The sequence below is a fragment of the Gymnodraco acuticeps genome, unplaced genomic scaffold (assembly GCF_902827175.1).
Source record: "Gymnodraco acuticeps unplaced genomic scaffold, fGymAcu1.1, whole genome shotgun sequence".
Classification (NCBI taxonomy): domain Eukaryota; kingdom Metazoa; phylum Chordata; class Actinopteri; order Perciformes; family Bathydraconidae; genus Gymnodraco; species Gymnodraco acuticeps.
Window position 1 is genome coordinate 3,526,867 of NW_022989985.1, and position 20,522 is coordinate 3,547,388.

Below are 20,522 nucleotides of genomic sequence, written 5' to 3' on the forward strand. Positions count from 1 at the left end.
TGCCCATTACAGTGCACTCATCTGCCTTTTCACAACAGATCCATATATTGGACTGCAGCCATCATCTATTTTGGCTGTCACAGTATTGGTACCTTACTGACAGCTTAATGCGCAAGGATGCTATTTTTCATCTAGAAATACTGGCATAATATATTACTGGCATGTCAATAAAAGTACATTATTGTTGTTGCGATAATGGGCTGATCACACCCTTGTTCTATCTGGATCCAAGCCATGCTATCAAGGCTCTTATCTATAATATGTTATGAGTTGTTCAATCCTTTGTACTTTATTTTTAGAGCTCAACTATCAAGCTACCGAGTCAGACAAGAGATTTGATTAACTGTTTATGTCCGTAGACTAAAATTGTCGAGGTCAGTAGAATGAATCTGTTGTTTGAAGTCAGCGCTCTGCTCTCTTTGGCAGGCTTGAAGCCGTCTGTGTGCTAGTATTTCCACAGCCATTCCTAAAATGGAGAGGAAGGGCGGGGGGTAAGAGGATGAAATATTGGCTTGCACTGCTAAAGGCTGAGGCCCACTCCACTGTGCAAAAAAAAAGAGGGGAAAAGGAAAGCATGCTAGATTGAGAAAGAGGCAGGTGACTGGGTTCATTCGCAGTGTTGGCAGTGAGCCATGGACTTGCCTGTGGGTGTCTGTAGCAGTGCCAGTGCATGTGTTTAGCCTCTCGCTTGGAAAGGCCCCATTCGCCTCAGAGTTTATGTCAAAGCTCTCTCATTGTGTTAGCCCTCTCATCTTGATTCAGGTTTTTTATGTTGTCTGCAGATCTTGTGACTGCATTCTGACTTGTTCTCAGGGGAGTCTCTCTGGACTGGACAGTCATCAAACAGAGGCTTCCAATGAGGATGGCTTATTTCTCCCTCTCTTTGTCTCCCTGGCCTTTTTGTCTGCCCTGTTGTGCATATATGCATGCTATGTCAATATCAATGTTTCCGCCAGACCAGGGCCGAGATGGCGCCCACTCCGAGAGCGGTGGGGGGCGGCTCCCAAACGGCTCTTCATGTTACCACAGTTTACCACGGAGCCTCAGTTTCGCCGCTGCGAGGCTCTGGTGCTCTCAGCTCACGTGCATGCTCAACTAGCACGGCTCATCGTGTCCAAATCGCGCAAGTTCCGTGTTGTCCTGTAGCAGGCACCGCCGATGTCAGGGAAACGATCTTCAATACTCCGAAAAATAATCCCACCAGACTCCGTTGCCCCTCCAACAGAGGGATGTCCTTGTCCTTTTTCCTTTTCGTTATTTCAAGCGATAAAAACACTCGATCTTCTCTCAAATTATTAATATTTTTCAAATGACTGCAAGACGGTCAATATCATGAATTTTGTTTAGGGATGCTCCGATCGATCGGCCGCCGATCGATATCGGCCGATACTCACTCTCTGCCGATCGATCGGTGCTCTCTAAAAATGCCGATCGCGAGAGCCGATCGCATGACGTAAAATTATGACGGGAGAGGGAGAGAGGAAAAGAGAGCGCTTCCGCTCATTTCTCCCGTGTTATTATCCAAAGTTAATGTAAACTTGAATAATGTAATTCATTTGAATGTAATAATTATGATGGTTGTTGTTTGTGGAAGCGCCAGTGAATGAGCCCCATTAACTGAGTTTTAAACATCACTTTAAATGGAAGATCCTCATAGCCCCCACCCACTCGATCGGCGATCGATATCGGCCGATACTAGGGATGTAACGATACCAAAAACTCACGGTACGATAATATCGCGATAACAAGTCCACGGTACGGTATTTATTGCGATATTGAACAATAACGAATACAATTCTATTTTTTTTGTTCAATAAAAAAAAATGTACTCAGAAAATGTTTCTTTATTACATAATAAATCTGATTTGTACAGCATTTTAGTAGGATAGCAGTATTTTAAAGTGTCGAAAACAAAGTGATAGTAACAGACTGGAACAAGAAAACCAATGTTTTTGTAGTAGGCCTACTACCAAAAAAGTAGGCATTTTCTTTGTGCCACTGCATCTCACAAATAAACAAGGACATTTAATAATCAGACCCTGCAATAAAATAAACCAAATTTCACTTTAGTTTTTCAAGTAACTCAACTCAAACTCACTAGTCACTCACTCAGCATCACCAGACATGTTTTTAGGAATATGAGAATGTCCACATTTCCAGGTATTTATAAGCTGGGATGTTTGGGCATTTACAATATCCCCTGCTCTGGAAAAAACTCTCTCGCTTGGTACTGATGTTGCTGGGACAGCAATGGTCGCGTTAACCGAATATTTTATTTATCAATGACGGAAAAATCTGAAAGCAGTCTGTCATTTTGACAGATTAGAACAAACTCGGAACAGCGCCAACGTTTCCCCGCAGCGAGGCTCTGGTGTTATGCCGTGTTATGCATGCCCTCCAAAAGGAAATGATATAGTTTCCAAACCGTACTTTGCCGTACAGATCAACACATGTCTGGGAGGTTTTGCTTTACGCTGTGTGCGCTCCCGCGAGGTGCATGCACACACGGCATAACACCGCCCCCCCCCCCCCGTTGACAGTTCACGAGCGTGCTCTCTTGTGAACTGTTCAGACCCGACGGGTAATAAGGGATTATGACGGACATTTTACGATCCTGTCTGTCAAAATGACGGACAGCGAAAAAGTCTAACGCCACCTCAGTGGGACGGAGAGATATGCTTTGGCCATGGGTGACAGCAGTGGGTAAAACTGTGCATTGTCTCTCCACCACTTCAAAAACAATACAGTTTTTGCCAAGAAGGTGAGGCTTATTGACAGGGCGAGATATAAATATACTGTTGGTACTTGTCAATGTCTCTAGTGCGGCTTTCACACCAGCGCTTTTCCCTTTCTAGCTCCGAGCGGGAGCTTTTCTGGTTCAGCTCCGGTTTCCATTTTCTGCTCCCGCTCTGTTCACACCAACCAGAGCTGCCGCTGCTGCGTCTTGACATCACCGTTTACGTGCCTGCTTCATAAAATCCAAACCGCACGGATATCCCTCACATCGACAACAACAACAATGGCCGATTGTATTAAAGCGCTGTTCGCTTTGGTTATCCTCTTACGAAACTAAATGGAAGGCATCGGACGACTTTACAAGGGACGACTTTACTTGGAACTTTACAAACATCACATGCGAAATGCAAGACTTCTTTGTGGTCTTCAGCATCTACTTCAACGACAAATCTGCCCCTTCCCTCGCCTCTACGTAAGAGAGACGTAAGCGACGCCGCCTCTTAGCTCCGAAGCTCTTGCCTCTAGGCCGACAATTTGTTGGAGCTGGAAGTGAACCGGATTCCGGAGCTAAGAGGCGGCACCTCTGCGGTGTGAACAGGAAAAAACGGTACTTTTCAGGCTCCAGCTCCGAGCCGGAGCTGAAAACGCGTTGGTGTGAAAGGGGCATAGGTGTGTAAATGTAGCCCTGCAAATACGATGTCCTTTTGTATTCTGTTGTTTTATGTTCATGTTGTAACCTACTTGCTGCCATGTTGGACAGGTCTCTCTTGAAAAAGAGATCGATAATCTCAATGGGACCACCTGGTTAAATAAAGGTTTAAAACAAAAAAAAGTTGATTTAAAAAATAAAATAAAAATTTAATAAAAATAAAAAATCGCGGTAGATTTTGTCAGTCTCACGACGGTATTGGGACGTTTATTTACCGCGATATTAAGTATATCTTTACTTCCCTAGCCGATACTGATTCCGGCGATGGCCCCAAAATTGGCGATCAGAGCATCCCTAGTTTTGTTCATCTAGATTCTAGAACTTCACTAGTCTACTCAATCACGTTAGCACTTCCCTTTGTGTGGTCGGTTTATCTAGGTCTGTCTCTCATAAAGACAAGTATACACCAGTTCTTTGAACATATTTGAAGCCACAGTTTTCAACTACCCTACACAGATGAAAATGATTTAGCCAATATGAGAACTTTAGCAGTGTTTTCTATCTCCTGTCCTCTCTGAGGATGTTTACAGAGCGCCTCTGTTCCTTAATGCCAGAGCCTTGTTCAGCCTCTTGTAAAAGAGCCTTCTGCGTAACTGAAATCAAGTGACACTTTGTATTTGTGACAGTGGGGCAGGAAGCAAGGATAGATAAGGCCTCTCTTTGTACAGTATGAAGAGTCAGACAACAGAGACTGGCACGCTGGCACTCTACCATAGGTTCTATTATACCAACAATGTAGGCCTGAACCTTGTGGTGTTCATAGATCCAGTAATGCTTGTTTACTACTTGTTGCAGAAGTGATTACTCTACATCTAGGATGGGACTTTCAGGGGCCTGGTATTAGCTGACCTGGGGTTAGCACTAGTGAGCTAGTGTTACAGTTTGTCGGTTACCAATGTATTTAAGTTCAACCAATTGTTACATAAATTGTAATTTCCCACAATAACCCACTGTGTCTCCAAATATGTTCATGTGGTTGTGACAGCAAGTAATATTGGCTTTGTTACTGTTATTATTCTTTATACAAAACAAACTGATAGAAGTGGGAAATTACATTTTGTTTCAAATCTCAATCATATCTACTAGGGATGCACGATATTGGTTTTTTGAAACCGATACCGATAACTTCCTGCTTCTCAAGACCGATACCGATAACCGATAATAAACAAATGTTTACGCCACTAATTATTTTAACGCGATTAACGCATGTGTATTTTTTTTCCTTGGCCGCCCCGTAGTTTCAGAGCGCATCGAGTTTAAAATACCATCTACAAGCTGATGCTGACAGCCCCGCTCCTATGGGCTCAGAACAGTCTCATAATACACACATACACACAGAAGGATTCACACTTGTATTTCATGATCCGCAAAAGGATTCACACTTGTATTTCCGGATCCACACTTGTGTTTTTCAATGCACACACAAATGTATTCCGTTTCATATAAATGTAAATAAAATCCAAATACAGAAAAAAGTTTTACATGTGTATTTTTGATCCTCACATATTTGTTTTCCGTTTAAAACCTCTGAACCTGCAAACACAAACAGCTTTCTGTGCACGGATCGCTGTGCATTCGTGTGTGGGTTTTTTGAGACTCCCCTGACGGTCAGCCGATTCGTACTTGTAATTATTTCTATCTATAGCCAATCAGATGTCTCCTCAATTCTAAGCCAATCACATGAGCGCGCCCCCACGAGGGTAGATTTCTTGCGTTCATGACGTAGCGCTTCATGTACGCATTTTGCGCAGTCCGGAGCTGACAGCTCCATGGAGCCTGCCTGCAGGCGCTAATCTCAGGAGACACCCTCCACTCTCAGTACAGCGCCACTTTCCGAACAGGAAATGCACGCAAATACAAGCCTTTATATTATTAAGGTACAGCGCCACTTTCCAAACCATTGATGAATGCTTGTGTACACAAAAACGGCAGGCAAAACCGTTTTAAATGTGTGTTTCCTGTATGGCGATTGCAAATACAGCTGCTTTATTTATGTCTGTATGAAGTTGTTGTGAGTGTGGAGGGAGCAGCCACAGGTTAGCTTAGCCTAATCGATCAGTGCACTACGAAGCCAGTGCTAGACAGTGACCTCGGGGGGGAGCCCCGCCGGTCATTATCGGCCGATATTCACTCTTAATAGTTTGATCGGTGCTCTCTATAAAGGCCGATCAGGAGAGCTGGATCTGATCGATATGGACATAAACGCGAGTGAAGTATAACCGGACGCAAGAGAGAGATCAGATCAGCTGCTGAGTCTGATGGAGACACGCTGCTCTGCATGATCACCTGATGCGCCGCCCTCTGTTTAGTGAGCTGACCGGACTGCGCAAAATGCGTGTATGAAGTAATCTTACCCTCGTGGGGGCGCGCTCATGTGATTGGCTTAGAATGAAGGAGACATCTGATTGGCTATAGATAGAAAAAATTACAAGTACGAATCGGCTGACCGTCAGGGGAGTCTCATAAAACCCACACACGAATGCAAAGCGATCCGTGCACAGAAAGCTGTTTGTGTTTGCAGGTTCAGGGGATTTAAACGGGAAACTAATAAGTGAGGATCAAAAATACATATGTAAAACTTTTTTCTGTATTTGGATTTTATTTACATGTATATGAAACGGAATACATTTGTGTGTTCATTGAAAAACACAAGTATGGATCCGGAAATACAAGTTTGAATCCTTCTGTGTATTATGAGACTGTTCTGAGCCCATACGCTCCTGCCGCCCGCTTGTGGCAGACCACACTTCCACGCTCACCGGCAGGCACCGACTGGCCATCTGGAGGACCGGGAGGGTGTGTGTATGTGTGGCCCGAGCGAGCGAGAGACCTTACGTGCATTGTTGTTGTTAGCATCTGGTGCTAGCTAGCTGCGCTAACGGATATAAGGAGCTGTTTAAATGAAAACAGAGGAGAGACATTTCGCCACAACTGCGCCGAGCACTTGACTTTATGCAGGAAGCAAGACAGTGGGACATTGTACGAAAAGTCAGCACACTCAGCACGGATAGTGCGGAACATGATTGCAGCTTCCAGGCAGCTTCCAGGCAGCTTCCAGGCAGCTTCGGTTCGAGCGTATGCCTCGAGTTGCACATAGCTCCAACGCCCATACCACCGACGACATGTTTGTTTACTGTCCTGGCTTCACGGCCGCACACCATTTACGTCACAGCCAGGCATGAGTTAGGGAGCGCTGGATTTGTGAAGAACTCCCCTCTTCCTAAACCACTAATACCACAGTACTGGCAAAACGGGAGGAGCCGAGTGAAGAACAAGCGCCCCTCATCCCAATCCACCCACACCGCAGTATTTTTTCTTTTTTTTTACCCAAAAAATATATTGTATATTATCGGGGCTATTAATACTGGTATCGGGTTTATCGGGATGACGTCATAATTCATAATTATCGGGCCGATAATTATCGTGCATCCCTAATATCTACAAACCAAAATGGTTCTTAGCAGTACACCTTAAGCACTGTTTGTAAAGATTTCAGTCATTGCCATGTTGTAAGCCCATATTTCTGCCAAAGTGCCTGTTGTGTGGCTTGTACAGCGCTGAAATGTGATCTATGAGAGAGGCGTCATCAGTCAGAGGCTCCTAGAAATGGCAGGAGTCCTAATTTCTTTGTTGGCAGGAGTCACAGGGACATATGTCTCTACTACTACTACTACTACTACTACTACTACTACTACTACTACTACTACTACTACTACTAGCACATGCTTTTTAAGTGTCTGAGAATGGTGCTATAAAAAGTTGACCAGAGCTCATCATTGTGTCAACATTTAATTTTTGTTGAATGTAAAAACCTTAAATATGATATAATAATAATAAGCTATTGTCATAGATTTCCCTTTGTCGTGTGTGTGATGTAATCTGCATGGTAGGGCTGTGCGATTATGGCAAACATCATAATCACGATTATTTTGGTCAATAATTGATATTAGGGGTCGGCCGATAATTGCCTCATTATTTTCACTCTTACTTTACTTCCTTTCTTATTTCCCTATGTAAACCATAAACATATATTCCCTTAGCTTTTACAGAGAAAGTAAACATTCAGTGTGTTACATCAGGTTTGTGCCAGTTTTGACTTGTTTTCATTCTTGGTCAATATGTTGCACCCTTGTAAATGAGGTCGATATAGTTTGCATAATGTCACCTGGAGTTAAAATCTAGTGCCTGACATTCATGGACTACATATCTGTCTGGCATTGAGTTATTTATGTTTCATGTCAAGCCCCATTAAAGTCAGTATTCTTGGTTTACGGGCTGGCTGCTTGACGTGTCTGTCTGTGAGTCCTCAGTGTGTGAGGACAGTGAGCTATTCAGTAAGCAGTGAAGGGGGGGTTCAGTCTAGCAGGTGCAGGGACTCTCACTACTTTACTAGGAGCAATGGAAGGGGGGAGCATCTGTGTCAGGGAGGTGATGACATTCTGATATCCGGAGCAGACAGACACACACTTTCACCTCTAGCTACTTCAGAGGTGCGAGCCAGAAAACATCAAATTGTTCCCGAGCAACCGTCACACATATTGCACAATGTTTTATGCATTGTTTTTTTCATTTAGGAATGTGGCCAAAATCATGCCACCAGGGTTGCTCAAGTACAAATAAAGTCTCATGGCAATTTTTTTTCTTTCTCTTTCTCCACAGGTTGATGGCTAAGAGAAACAGCTAATAATGCACAGCATCCGCTCTGTAGCCATACCCACTTCCTGCCTGTAGAGGAAGCGGCTGTGCCAGCATGTCCTCTCATCCCCAGTCTGGGCCGCCGGGCCGGAGGACTGTGGACACACGGCACCTCCCAAACCCTGCCAGTCTACCACTACAGCTGCAACGGGCACACACGGTAAGCGGTCCGGTACACAATGCGTTTAAGGGCTCCACATGAACTGCATCAACTTTCTTTTTCCCCGAAACCCTTTGAGAGATTTGACATAGTCATTCTGGTTCTGCCTGCTTGAATATTTAGTAAACAGGGCATTACTCTGAACCACTGGAAAGAGGCCTGACCCCAGGGGCCCCCACTGGTGTTTTTCCTACAAAAACTTTCCCAGGTTGCAATGTTATGCACACATAGCTGTTCCCTCATTAGATGTACAAGTTGACAGTTCATGTTGACATCATGGAGACACATTAAGGCTTTCCCCATTATTTCCATAGAAATGTCCTAATTATCAAGATTATGTTCTTCTATGTATTGGGGGCAAAGCTGTCTGTGCTTCAAAGAACAGGCAGGCGGCTGTCTGATGTACAAGTTCACTCCGTGACCTCCAGTGTTTGCAATAACTTTTTTGTTCTTCTTTGGCGGGAGAAGCCAAGGCCTACCCCCCGGGATGTCCACCTGTAGTTAATCCTAGCACTCCCTCTTGTCAACACATTCAGGGTGAGATGAGGGTTGACGGGCTGTATCCCACAATTCCTGACTGGCAGAGGGGAAAGCTTACAGTAGCGGAATGGGTTACCCCACTTGTGTGAGAAACAAATGGAAGGAGAGCGATTAATGAGCGCTGGAGAGAAAATAGTTGGATATTACAGGAAAAAAAGGCAGGGAATGGGGTCAAATTACATGAAATTAAAATGTTTTTTATTCACTTTGCTCTTTGCATCATTCAGAAGGATGGTCCATGCTGACAACTTGTTGTTGTTTGTCTTGCAGGAAGTGGGACTAGTTGACTACCACTCTCATCATGCCAGGGACTACAGCTCCCACCTGTCCCAGCCCCATCGCCGCCGGCCCTCCTTACTCTCGGAGTTTCAGCCCGGGAATGAGAGGTCAGTGCACCAGGCTCATATATAAGATCTATCCTCACTAACAAACATCTAATTGCCATTTTTTAAGTCTGTAGATCGTTTTGATTCCTTGTGCCTTTTAATTACAATGTATTGTGTGCGTTTGGAACAAGTTACATAGACAAACACTTTATTTATTCTATTGTAATTCATTCCCATGCATGCTGAACAGAGTAATTGTAGCGGTCTCTCCCTGTCCTCTCGTTCCGTGCGCTGTCAGTAGTGAGCAGCCAGCAGGACGCTGCTCAGTGTGGGAGCTAGTATTATACAAAACAAACACCTTCACATTCTTGGAAATTGATACTGATTCATGAATAGCGTTATATAAAAATAATAATAGTGTTAGATAATTATAAATCGTTGACTCTATTTCAGGCCTACCTACATGGTATGGAGTTTTCTATAATTTTTCTCTAATATGTATGGACAAGATATTTAATATTTGGTTAAAGAAAATGTCAATAATGTGTGTATATGCTGTAGGGCTGAACGATATACCGTGTCATGGCGATAACCGCGGTATGCGCATGCGCGGTATTCACACTGCAGGGACGTGCGGTTTTATTCATTTTTTTTATGCTAACGCACTTTAGCACAGAATTCAAAATAAAGATACCCTTATTACTTATCGAAACTGCACATACAATATATCCGATTAAAGCTGAGACTCCACAGATTATTTAAGTATAGTATCTCAGCGATCCGATCTCGCAACAGGGGAAGCAAACACAGACATCACAACACGTACCTTTTACGGAGCTTTTACGGGAGATCGTCTCACCGTTGCTGTCAATCTGATCAAAAGACGTGTTCAATGGCATTAAAACAAGAAAGAAAAAACGCGGCTGAATCGGTTGATCCATAGGTTGATAATGTATCTGTGGCTTTGAAGCAATTGTTTATAATCCATAATTCCATTTTTATGTAAAAATCGGAGCACAAAAGTTAGCTGCTAATGGTAGCCACCAGAGTGTATGCAGCTTTCGGTTGTGGCTACGCGTCACTCTCACTCCTTATTTGTTCACGTGTTGGTGTGTGTAGAACTTCCCCTGCATGCACAGCAAACCACCATCACAATCATTCTTGATCAGATCACAGCAGGCCCCGCCCCGCTAGTTTACAGACCATCAAAACACTGGTAAAAAATGAGCAAGGCACAGTAGGACAATACCGGAGAAAATGGAATTATGGATTATAAATTAAATCATTTTTTTATACAGAGACCTTAAAAACCTATGGATTAACCGATTCAGCCGCGTTTTTTCTTTCTCGTTTTAATGCCATTGAACACGTCTTTTGATCAGATTGACAGCTATGGTGAGACATCTCCCCTAGAAGTTACGTAAAGGTACGTGTTGTGATGTCTGTGTTTGCTTCCCCTGTCCGAGTTCAGATCACTCAGTGATGATAGTATATACCTAAATAATCTGTGGAACCTCAGCTTTAATCGGATATCTTGTAAGTGCAGCTACGATAAGTAATCAGGGTACTTTTAGCTTGAGTTCTGTGCCAAAGTGCGTTAGCATTTTTCGCTCAGGGGTCATTTAGATGCTTCTTATGAGACTTGTGTTTTGTTTTGGTAAAAATGGTTTGTATCGTCAATTAGCTGAGATTATTTCCGTTAATCTGGTATAACACATTAATAGGTTCTTAAATATTACGATCCCCTGAGACACTGTCGTGAAAAAAAAGTAAAGTACCCGCCGGGACTTTGGGGTTTAACAGGTTAAAAAAAACGCAATATATACCGCAGGGGGGGAAAAAAAATCGCGATGTCAGTTTTTTTCAATACCGTGCAGCCCTAATATGCTGTTATAATACTTAGAAAGAACCAACGTCGAAATCAGCAGGTACAATTAAGATCAGCCTAGAAAATAGCAATTGGTGTTATTGTAGTACTGTTTAATATATATATATATATATATCTTTTGAAAAAACATGGAAAACTGAAAGAAAAAAAACAATAAAAATACATTCCAGCCTTATATATATTACATGACATATATGTTTCATAATTTGTATGTATATTGTGGTGTTATCTGTCAGTCAACGTTAGTTCTACACACCATTCACATACAAATGGCAATGTTCTCCCTTCACTGTGGTTGTCCTTGTGTAGTCATGATGATTGAAGGACAAAGCCCGCTCAAAGGAAGCGTCATGTAGGCTGCATTTTTATGCAGTATTATTCTACTAAAGCCTCTGTCTGTTAACCCTCCCCCAGTGTAATCCTTGTGTATTCCGGGTAGGCTGTGGCGCAGTGGACTAGTGCGTTGGTGTTCGGATCAGGGGAGCACAGGTTCAAACCCCACTGCAGTCAGCATGTCGTTGTGTCCCTGGGCAAGACACTTCACCCCAAATTGCTCCTGTGGGGATTGCCCACAGTATTGAGTATGTAAGTCGCTTTGGATAAAAGCGTCTAACAAGTAACATGTAATGTAATTGGCATCCACAAGCTGTTCCTATGCAATGTTGTGTTAAACAGCTGTGCGGGGCAATGGAGCTTGCAGAGTTTTGCCATCTTCAATAGACCAACAGTTAGTCAGGCAAAGCATTGTATGTATAGGACTTTCCCTCTGGAGACTTAGGTCTTGTACCTACCAAAGTTGTTTATCATTTATGTACTCATGCTTTTCTGAGGATGAGTACTTGTGAATAATTGATGTGTATGCCATTAATTTTGCATGATGCACAGAGGATAAGTCACAAGAATGTTTTTCTCTTCAGTTGATTGGTCGGTTTTCTTGCATGTGTTGAAACAGGCTAGTAGTACAACATTCCATTTTAAAGGGTTGATTTTCCCTAGAAAACATATAGGTACTATAGGTATAAGTGAAATTAACAGTATGTTTTTTGTGAAATGTGAGGCTGTCGTTCTTATCATGTAAAATAATTTGTGTTCCCCTAGCCTCAGAGTAGTAACAGCAGACAGCAGATGGTAGAATGACTCGGTCACACACTGTGTTGGCGTCTTTAAGTATCAATCAGATGGGATTAGGGTTTTCAACATGTATATGCCAGAGATGTGTGTTTTTCCTGCCTTGGGTCTCGTCATGCTGCTTCCCTGATGGCTTCCGCAGGTTTGTAGCTGACATCCTCGTGGATTCATCTTCTTATTACAGACACATGCATTTCCTAACATTCGGTCTATATGTTGTAAAATGTATTATCTCTTCGATTTACACACGGCATCTATTGCACGTCTGTCCGTCCTGGGAGAGGGATCCCTCCTCTGTTGCTCTCCCTGAGGTTTCTCCCATTTTTTCCCCCTTAAACTGTGAGTTTTCTCTGGAAGTTTTTCCTTGTACGATGTGAGGGTCTAAGGATAGAGGGTGTCGTTTTTCTCATACTGATATTCTGAACAATCTGTGCTGTTGTATTTGCTGTAAAGTGTCTCTACTGTAGGCTATTTATATTTTATGTACAGCACTTTGGCTCGACCAAAAATCGTTTATAAATGTGCTATATAAATAAAACTTGATTTGATTTGATTTTCCTGTTTAACGGTTAGCTTAGCCTAACTGGGTAATGGTTTGATAGAGAAATAAACACCACCCTGTGACACACCAGCTCCTGATTTCCTGACACCCTTCGGTCAATCCCTGGTGCTTTGGCAGTCACTCTCAGACCCCATTTACACACGCTGTGCAAACGCAAACAGACCGAATTCATTATCAAAAAAGTCTTCCGTTCACATGCATTCGGCTCATTTAACGTGTCCGTTCACACGAGACCACTGGAAACTAGTGTTAATTTCGTCAGCTATTCTTTAATTTAGTTTTAGTCTTAGTCCTGTGTTACATTTTCCTTTTTAGTTTTAGTCATATTTAGTCACCTTCATCCTGTTTAGTCAAGTTTTAGTCGACTAAAAGTCTGAGCATTTTAGTCTTATTTTAGTCGACAAAAACAGCAAACATTTTAGTCAAGATTTAGTCGACTAAAAGTCTGAGCATTTTAGTCTTATTTTAGTCAAAGCAAACTAATTATTTTTGTCAATGAAAACTGTTGAGTCTTTTTTAGTCATCAGATTATATAGAACATTTCAGTCAAACTAGTCTAGCCAAAACCAATATTTTGTCATTTTAGTCAAACGTATTTCACAATAAGATTATATCTTGTCCTTATTTGATGAAAAACACAGGTTGAATGATTAAGAAGCTTTGCAGAGAGTATCTGCTCAGGTTTGTGGTGTTTGTACCAGCTGTGTTTTGGCCACATTGCTTCCCTTCTGATAAAACAATGCATTCGCTTTTTTTCCGTTGTCAGTCATTTTGACGGACAGGATCGTAACATTTCCGTCATAATCCATTATTATCCGTCGATTGCACAATTTATCAATCACTCGCGCTGACGGGGGATATTCGGTTAACGCGAGTGCGACCACTGCTCCCAAGCCTTGTTGTTGCCATTTTATTTTATGTTGAATAAGGTTAGTTAGACCATGAGTTAGACCCGAGTCTTCTTGACAGTTCATATTGTGCCGCTGCCCGGTGTAATTCAAATCTACCGCCGCGCGCACCACAGACACACATATAGCTGCTGCTCTGCCGCAGCACCGGAAATGGAACTGCTTGGAGAAAAACTGACTATCAGAGATGTAACGTTATCCTTGATAATATTTTGTCTCCTCATTTTTCGTCAACGAAAGTAAAGAGAGATTTTGGCATAGTTTTTATTTAGTAAACTACATTTTCGTCTCGTCACTTTTCGTCAACGATATTGCATGATGATTTTGTTGCAGTTATTGTTTACTGCCGTCGGTGCCGTCTCGTCATCGTCTCGTTTTCGACATGGAAAAAAATGGTCGTTGACGAACATATTTCGTCATAGTTTTAGTCAACGAAATTAACACTACTGGAAACGCTTTAGTACATATGCCGGGCCTGTAAGTGGCGCTGTACTTCCGCACGAGACCGCTCGTAAGCGCTGGAGACGCTGTAGTACATATGGCAGGCCTGTAAGTGGCGCTGTACTTCTGCCACAAAATACACAAAAAGCAGCGAAGAAGACCCCCGAGCATGGTTGCCATTCTGTTAATGCCCCGCGGTAGATTTAGCAACATGTAGTTCATGTAATTCTCCATGTCCACTTGTAGCTGATGGTTGTGGTAGAGGAGCTGTAGATTTGGCACTAACATCTGTAGCACTAGCAGTAGCTGCTGACCATGCTACAGCAGTCAGCAGCAGAGGTGGGGCTATGGCTTCACAGGAAATGATCATATAGGGCAGGGGTATTCAACTAAAATTCAACGAGGTCCAGTTAGAGAAAATGTCCCCATGCAAAGGTCCGGAACATCCAAATGTCTAAGTTGCTTTATGCATCAGTGTGATATATATATATATATTGAAGTAGATGTAGCTTCATCAACGTCTGCATATAATCAACAACTGACTGCCAATCAAGTAAAGAAAGTACAATTAAAAAAACAACTATGTATTGTCAATTAACATTGAACTATACAGATATACAGTAAATACTGTGGATATGTGTAATGTTCCTCTCGAGCTGCATTTAAAAATAAAAGAGAAGATAAATAAAATAGCTTTTGAAAATATGTGCATCTTAAAAGGGCTTAATTTTAGATAAATAAAATAAAGTGTAGCAGCAGCTTGAGTTTCTATTTTTCTTTGCTAACCGTTTCACATCATGACTTAACAGTTTCAGCTGATTATAGAACAATATCAGTCTTTACACATCATAACAATTGAACAGTTTTAAAGTTTCTCTTTCTTTCCCTCTTATATTGCAGTCCCTCACTCGCTTTTTTAAAATTCAGTGCGAGAATTGAGCTCGAGCTTGTCCTGCCAGGAGTTTGTAAATCTGGGCTGAAATGGTGTCAGGGCCATTCTCATACACATGCAGGTGCTCATTGGTTACAGTGATGCAAACACAGGTATGGTGAAAAAAGAGAGTTGTGAGATAGTGGTAGTGTTGTCACGATACCAACATTTTGGTTTCGATACCAAGTCAAGAATTGCGATTCCGATTGTTTTTCGGAAACAGTCTTAAATGTAATTATTGTGCTTTATTTCACACCATAACCATAACACTAACTTTTAAACAATGAGAACTATAAATTAAATAAAAGACTAGAATTTGTATTAAATACAATTAAGCATCATCTATAAACAACTTTTTAGTTTTTCGCTTCTGTCGTCTTTTTTGTCAACAAGCCGAGGTACACCGTGCAACACTAGATAGTGGAGAAGTGAGGCTATTTTTCAGAAGATGAGAAATAAACTGCTGGTCTTGCTGGCAGGCTCTGTGGACAGGAAGTCTTTCAGTGGAGTATATCAGGCTTTCAGCTTTACCTTAGAGGGCAGTCGGAGGCATTTATTCTATGTTTTCATTCAGAGTCTGAATCAAGTTATTCTTACCTTTGCAATACTTCAATCTATCCTCTTCTCAGATGTGTGCTTGTCCTTCAATACATCTCAGTAATTCTGCAAACCAAGTCTCCATTTGTAGCAAGCCCAGGCTTGTTTCCATTGTGTTCCACAGAGAACCTAAGCACCAACATGGCCCTTAGAAGCTGCATTTTTATTACTTTCTTAGTATGATAGATCTATGTAGCAATCTTCTCCTCTTGAATTGTGCTGGAGTGAAGACGAGGTGATAATGTACTATTGAGTTAATGTTCAAATGTGCCCTAATTACAGGACGGAAAGCCTCAACAGTATAATCATTGGTGAGCCGCTGTGCTAGTTGTTTGTTTCATCCTCCTCTTTACTTCAGGCAATATCTCAGTCACTCCGCCTCTTCCCATCTGTCTGAGGCTACTTGAGAAAGGGAGTGAATACATTTTATGGCAAGAATAACAACACAGAGAAACCACTTAATGTCTGCCTGGAACCGAGAGAACAGTGCAAACAAAACTGGTGCAAAAATGCTAAAGGAGTTTGTTCAATAGCTGTTATTATGTTATGTATCTGTGCACTTGAATGTAGTAAATGGGTATCAAAAATAGTATTCAGACCTTAGTATGTGTGTTTTTAAACAAAAATAATAATAATATGCACAAATAGGTTTCCCCTTTACTTCATGTATTTGTCGTGTTGTTGATTGTATTAATCCTTGTCGAGTTTACTGACATAGCTGGACATTTTGTTGCCAATAATGATCAACAATGGTTTGCAATGGTATTTTCTAAAGAAAAGCCTTTTGAATTCTGACAAAAATGAAAATAAATCAATGTTGAATTACTCAAAATTAGATTATCTATCTAGGAATTGATTACTTTTCCAACATATGCACCTTTCTAGAAAGAAAGTAACCTTTATTTGTATCCATCATTAAGCATTTGAGAATATCCCCGTCCCCTGCTGTGTGAGTAATAAGAGTTTTTGTTCAGTTACATGAAGAGAAAAGTTGAGAGCTTACGTTTTTGGCACACATAGTCCCTCCTCTTTCCTGCGCTTTCTCAGTTTCATTCATCCCAGCTGTGGTGCAGTAAAGCTGGCTCCTCTCTCTGCTAACCATCCCTGCGCCGTGCACAGCTGTGGGGCTATTCCTCCGGGGAACAGCCAAGACATTGGAAGCCGCTCAAACGCCATAGTGCTTTCACAATAACAGGCTGCTATCAGCACACATGATCTCTGTTCCAAACTACTAAGAAAGTAATGGAGCTGTTGTGTTGTGTTTCCCCTGTCCTTGTCCCCCACCTCCCCACACACTTACACACTTACACTCACACACCACCACCACCTCTACACACATCTCTTTCTCTCATCCTCCAGACAAATCCTCCCCAGGGATCAGATTATTCTGCACGCTCGCAAGAGGGAGAGGGAGAAAGAAAGAGGGGGAGGGAGGGAGGGGAAGATGAGTGCAGGGGGGGCTACAGCTTGATGATGTGATTATGTAAGTGCCAGCCCTCTATGGAGATGAGGAAGTGTGTGACTGAATGAGTGAGAAAAATGTGTCTGGGGGGGGGGGGGGAGGAGGAGTAGTCACACGCCATCTGGGTATTCATTTTGGCACCCTAATTTTCTGAGGTACTATTAAGCCAATCACTCTGATCAATGAGTTTGTTTCCTCAGCACCCCATGACACCTTTAACATGCAGATTTAGCCCATCATATTACATAACAACAGCATGACAAATCTCTTTTATATAAATCTCTTAGTGGATGTTGGCGATCGTTTCACCAAACCACCACCAGCACCCAACTCAGCAGAGACAGGCTCCATGCTCTTTGGCACATAAATAAACCACACACTAGGCCATTGTGGGCCTGGACCAGCAATTATGCTTGTATTTTCCCTCTTCTTTTCAGAAGCCACTTCCATTTTGACACTGGCAGCAAAGTCACTGACTTTCTGGCATCTGCCTCCAGGGCAGACTTGAAAAACTGTTTCCTAAGAAAGAACAGAGCGCCATTTACAAGTGGGCTAATAAAATCTTCTAAATCTAAGTGCAGTTAACATTCAGAAGCTGTCATTTGATTGCACACCACGGATCCATTTTTACTGGTGCACTTTAGCGTGATGCTATCCACCGCCCTCCAATGACGAACACATGCAGAATGTGGTTTATACTAGCCCCACACATGCAGCACATCATGAGTAGATCACGTTACAGTATGGTGCGTTCCCCTCCTCCTGCGGCTGGTAATGTAATTGTTAGCATTCCTAGCCATCCAGATCACTTCTAGTTTTGGGGTACAGTATAGAGTGCCATAGCTCCTACTGTCTCAACAAAGCACTTTTCTTTGGCTTTGTGTGCATGTATGACCATGTTTATACTGCTAAGCAATTCCTGCTAAACCCCATACTCCACCATATGCTGCTAAATGTGTAAAACCATTAGATGTTATTGTTACAGTGAGTCACCATTTCCTAGCTTCCCTTTCTCTCCACTTTCCTGTACTGAGTGGACAATTACATGTTCCTGCTTTTGCTGAATAAAATGGTTTTCAGTGATTACTTCAGGGCTCTCGACTAACTCTTTTCACCATCCTCCCGGAACCGTCCCGAAATACAATCTAAGCCATCCCGAAATTAATGTGGACCGTCCCGAATTTAAAATGTTAGTTTTTCTACATTATCATTAGTTAAAATCATTCAAAGTGACCTTTAACATAAATAAAACATCATACAAATCATTAGATGATAATTCATCAACCTTTTTATTTGAGTAAATCAGTCAATCACATAAACACAGGCTCACACAGACGCACAGGCTGCAGTGGAGACGCTGCGCACAGCTGATCGACAGCTGATCGACAGCTGATCGACAGCTGATCGACAGCTGATCGACAGCTGGAACACAAACCACCAAATACAAAAACATAATTCAGATCCAGTCGTCATGACTCCACACCGGGGGGATTCCCCTGTTCACTTCTTACAGTTTCTCATCAAGGGGGTGTCTCCTGTCCCCGGTACTTCACATACAGTCCTTCTGTTTGTTCCTCTTTGGGACTTCATCAGTTTAAATTGACTAAAACACTATTGGACTTATTGTCATGTTGGAATTAACTTCATAATACATCCAAGACTAATGGGAATTTGGTCAGTCAATGTCTCCCGAGGTGCAATGATGCAGGTGAAACACTAATGGTTAAAATGGCCTCATACTCATTAGGGATGGGAATTTGAAAGCAAATGTATATTCGAATATTCGGATAAATGCTATCCTGTTGAGGGACCGGTGAGCGGAGCAAAACACACCTTTAGACCGAACACATTTAGCTATGGCACTGTCGTATACATTGAATTATTCCATTTGATAATATGTAATCAACTTAGGCACCCCTCCCAAAAAAGTTGCTGCATTGTAAAAAAATTACAATAAAAATATTCATAACTCATATTCTCATATTGGAATACCTGAATAATTTCGAATATTCGATTAATCGTTCCTATCCCTAATACTCATAAGGGTTCATTTTTCACAAATGTCTTTTTGCAATTCAGATAGCAAAATGCTAGTGTGGCTAAAAACCTCATTTGAAACATCAATCAAAGAAAATACACTTCTTAAATTCTAACTTGTGTGTTTCTTTTATTAGCAGTTACATTTGAGACGAATCACTTTTTCTTTCAATAATGGCTGCCTCTAGCTTACTGTTCATCTTAGTCTTTCAGTTGCTTTAAATGCTTTTCTCTGATCTCCTACATTTGTATTTTGCAGAGGGCAAGAGCAGCATATTCGCTATGAGCACATTTACCTGCCAGAGCCTACCAACCAATCAGAGGTGGAGTATGCAGAGATCAAACGACCTCGCTTGGAGATGGGACCGGAGTCTCTGATGAGGCCTTCATCCCATCGCCCACAATTACCCATGGGAGGGGCTGAGGATATGTCAAAGGTCAGTAGGCACTATAACATACACTGTATAATATTGACAGTTCGCAGTATATCAGAGCTCGATGGTGACTCTGAAAACCATGAAGTACTTGGCTGGACGTGGAAATTGTATGTATGGTTAATATGTGATAATAGAAGACTGGGTGTATCAGCATTTGAATTGATACTTTTTGTTTTACAGACATATTTATTGTATTTAAACATAAAGGCATTTACAAATGATCGTACCTGCTGACGAGGAACAACATCGGATCTTAATAATCACCCTAAAGTCTAAAGAGAAAAAAATAAGCACTGTAAGGCATTAGGCAAATCCTACTCCTATACATGTTATGAATGAGCCCCAAATCTTATCAACAGTTTCTCTTTAGCCAGGAATTGCATCAATCCGTCCAGCCAAATTAGCCTCCTAAGTCTCTTAATGGATTTCCATGTCATGTTTGCCTACTATTAGTAGAACAAAATGGAATAGAAAGAAATACTTTTGTCAGTATGTACCAATATTATAGGACACCATTGTTGGTGCTTTTAGAAGTTGGACATCTACAAGAAGATTTTGAAAGATTAAAAATGTATATGACTTATACATGGTTACCCCTTTTTTATCTCAAAAATATTAAAACTTAATTATAAAAATATATTTTGTTCTCTGATCAGTCCTCCTATTCTCCTGAAAGGCCACACTGGCTTTTATTGGATATAACCCAGCAGAAGTCCTAGAATCAGGTTCTGCATTGCAGCGATGTGAGCCGCAGTGAGGAGAATAAGGGAGTTGTGAAACTGCAATTAATAAGTAATTGAGCTGACCTAGATTTCAAACGACCGAGGATGAAACTGTGTGAAACTGCACATCAAAAAGGCTTGCTTGCAGTGTAGAGCTGCTGGTGAGGAGGCGTTCCTGACATTACACAGAGTGCTTCCAACTGCCAGGGGAGGCAGACAGCCAAGGAATGGTAAATAGATACA

The 20,522-nt window shown here is 41.8% G+C and overlaps 1 protein-coding gene across 7 annotated transcripts in view; it reads left to right on the forward strand.

Annotated features, from left to right (window-relative positions):
- The window catches only part of ncor2 (nuclear receptor corepressor 2), a 113,504-nt gene that overhangs the window by 22,209 nt on the left and 70,773 nt on the right, over positions 1 to 20,522 (forward strand). For all 7 annotated transcript variants that reach the window (XM_034212554.1, XM_034212550.1, XM_034212553.1 and 4 more), the window contains exons 2-4: positions 8,105 to 8,300; positions 9,111 to 9,226; positions 19,380 to 19,557. In XM_034212554.1, coding sequence (XP_034068445.1) covers positions 8,196 to 8,300; positions 9,111 to 9,226; positions 19,380 to 19,557 — 399 coding nt within the window. In that variant the 5' untranslated portion in view covers positions 8,105 to 8,195. The remainder of the gene's footprint in view (positions 1 to 8,104; positions 8,301 to 9,110; positions 9,227 to 19,379; positions 19,558 to 20,522) is intronic.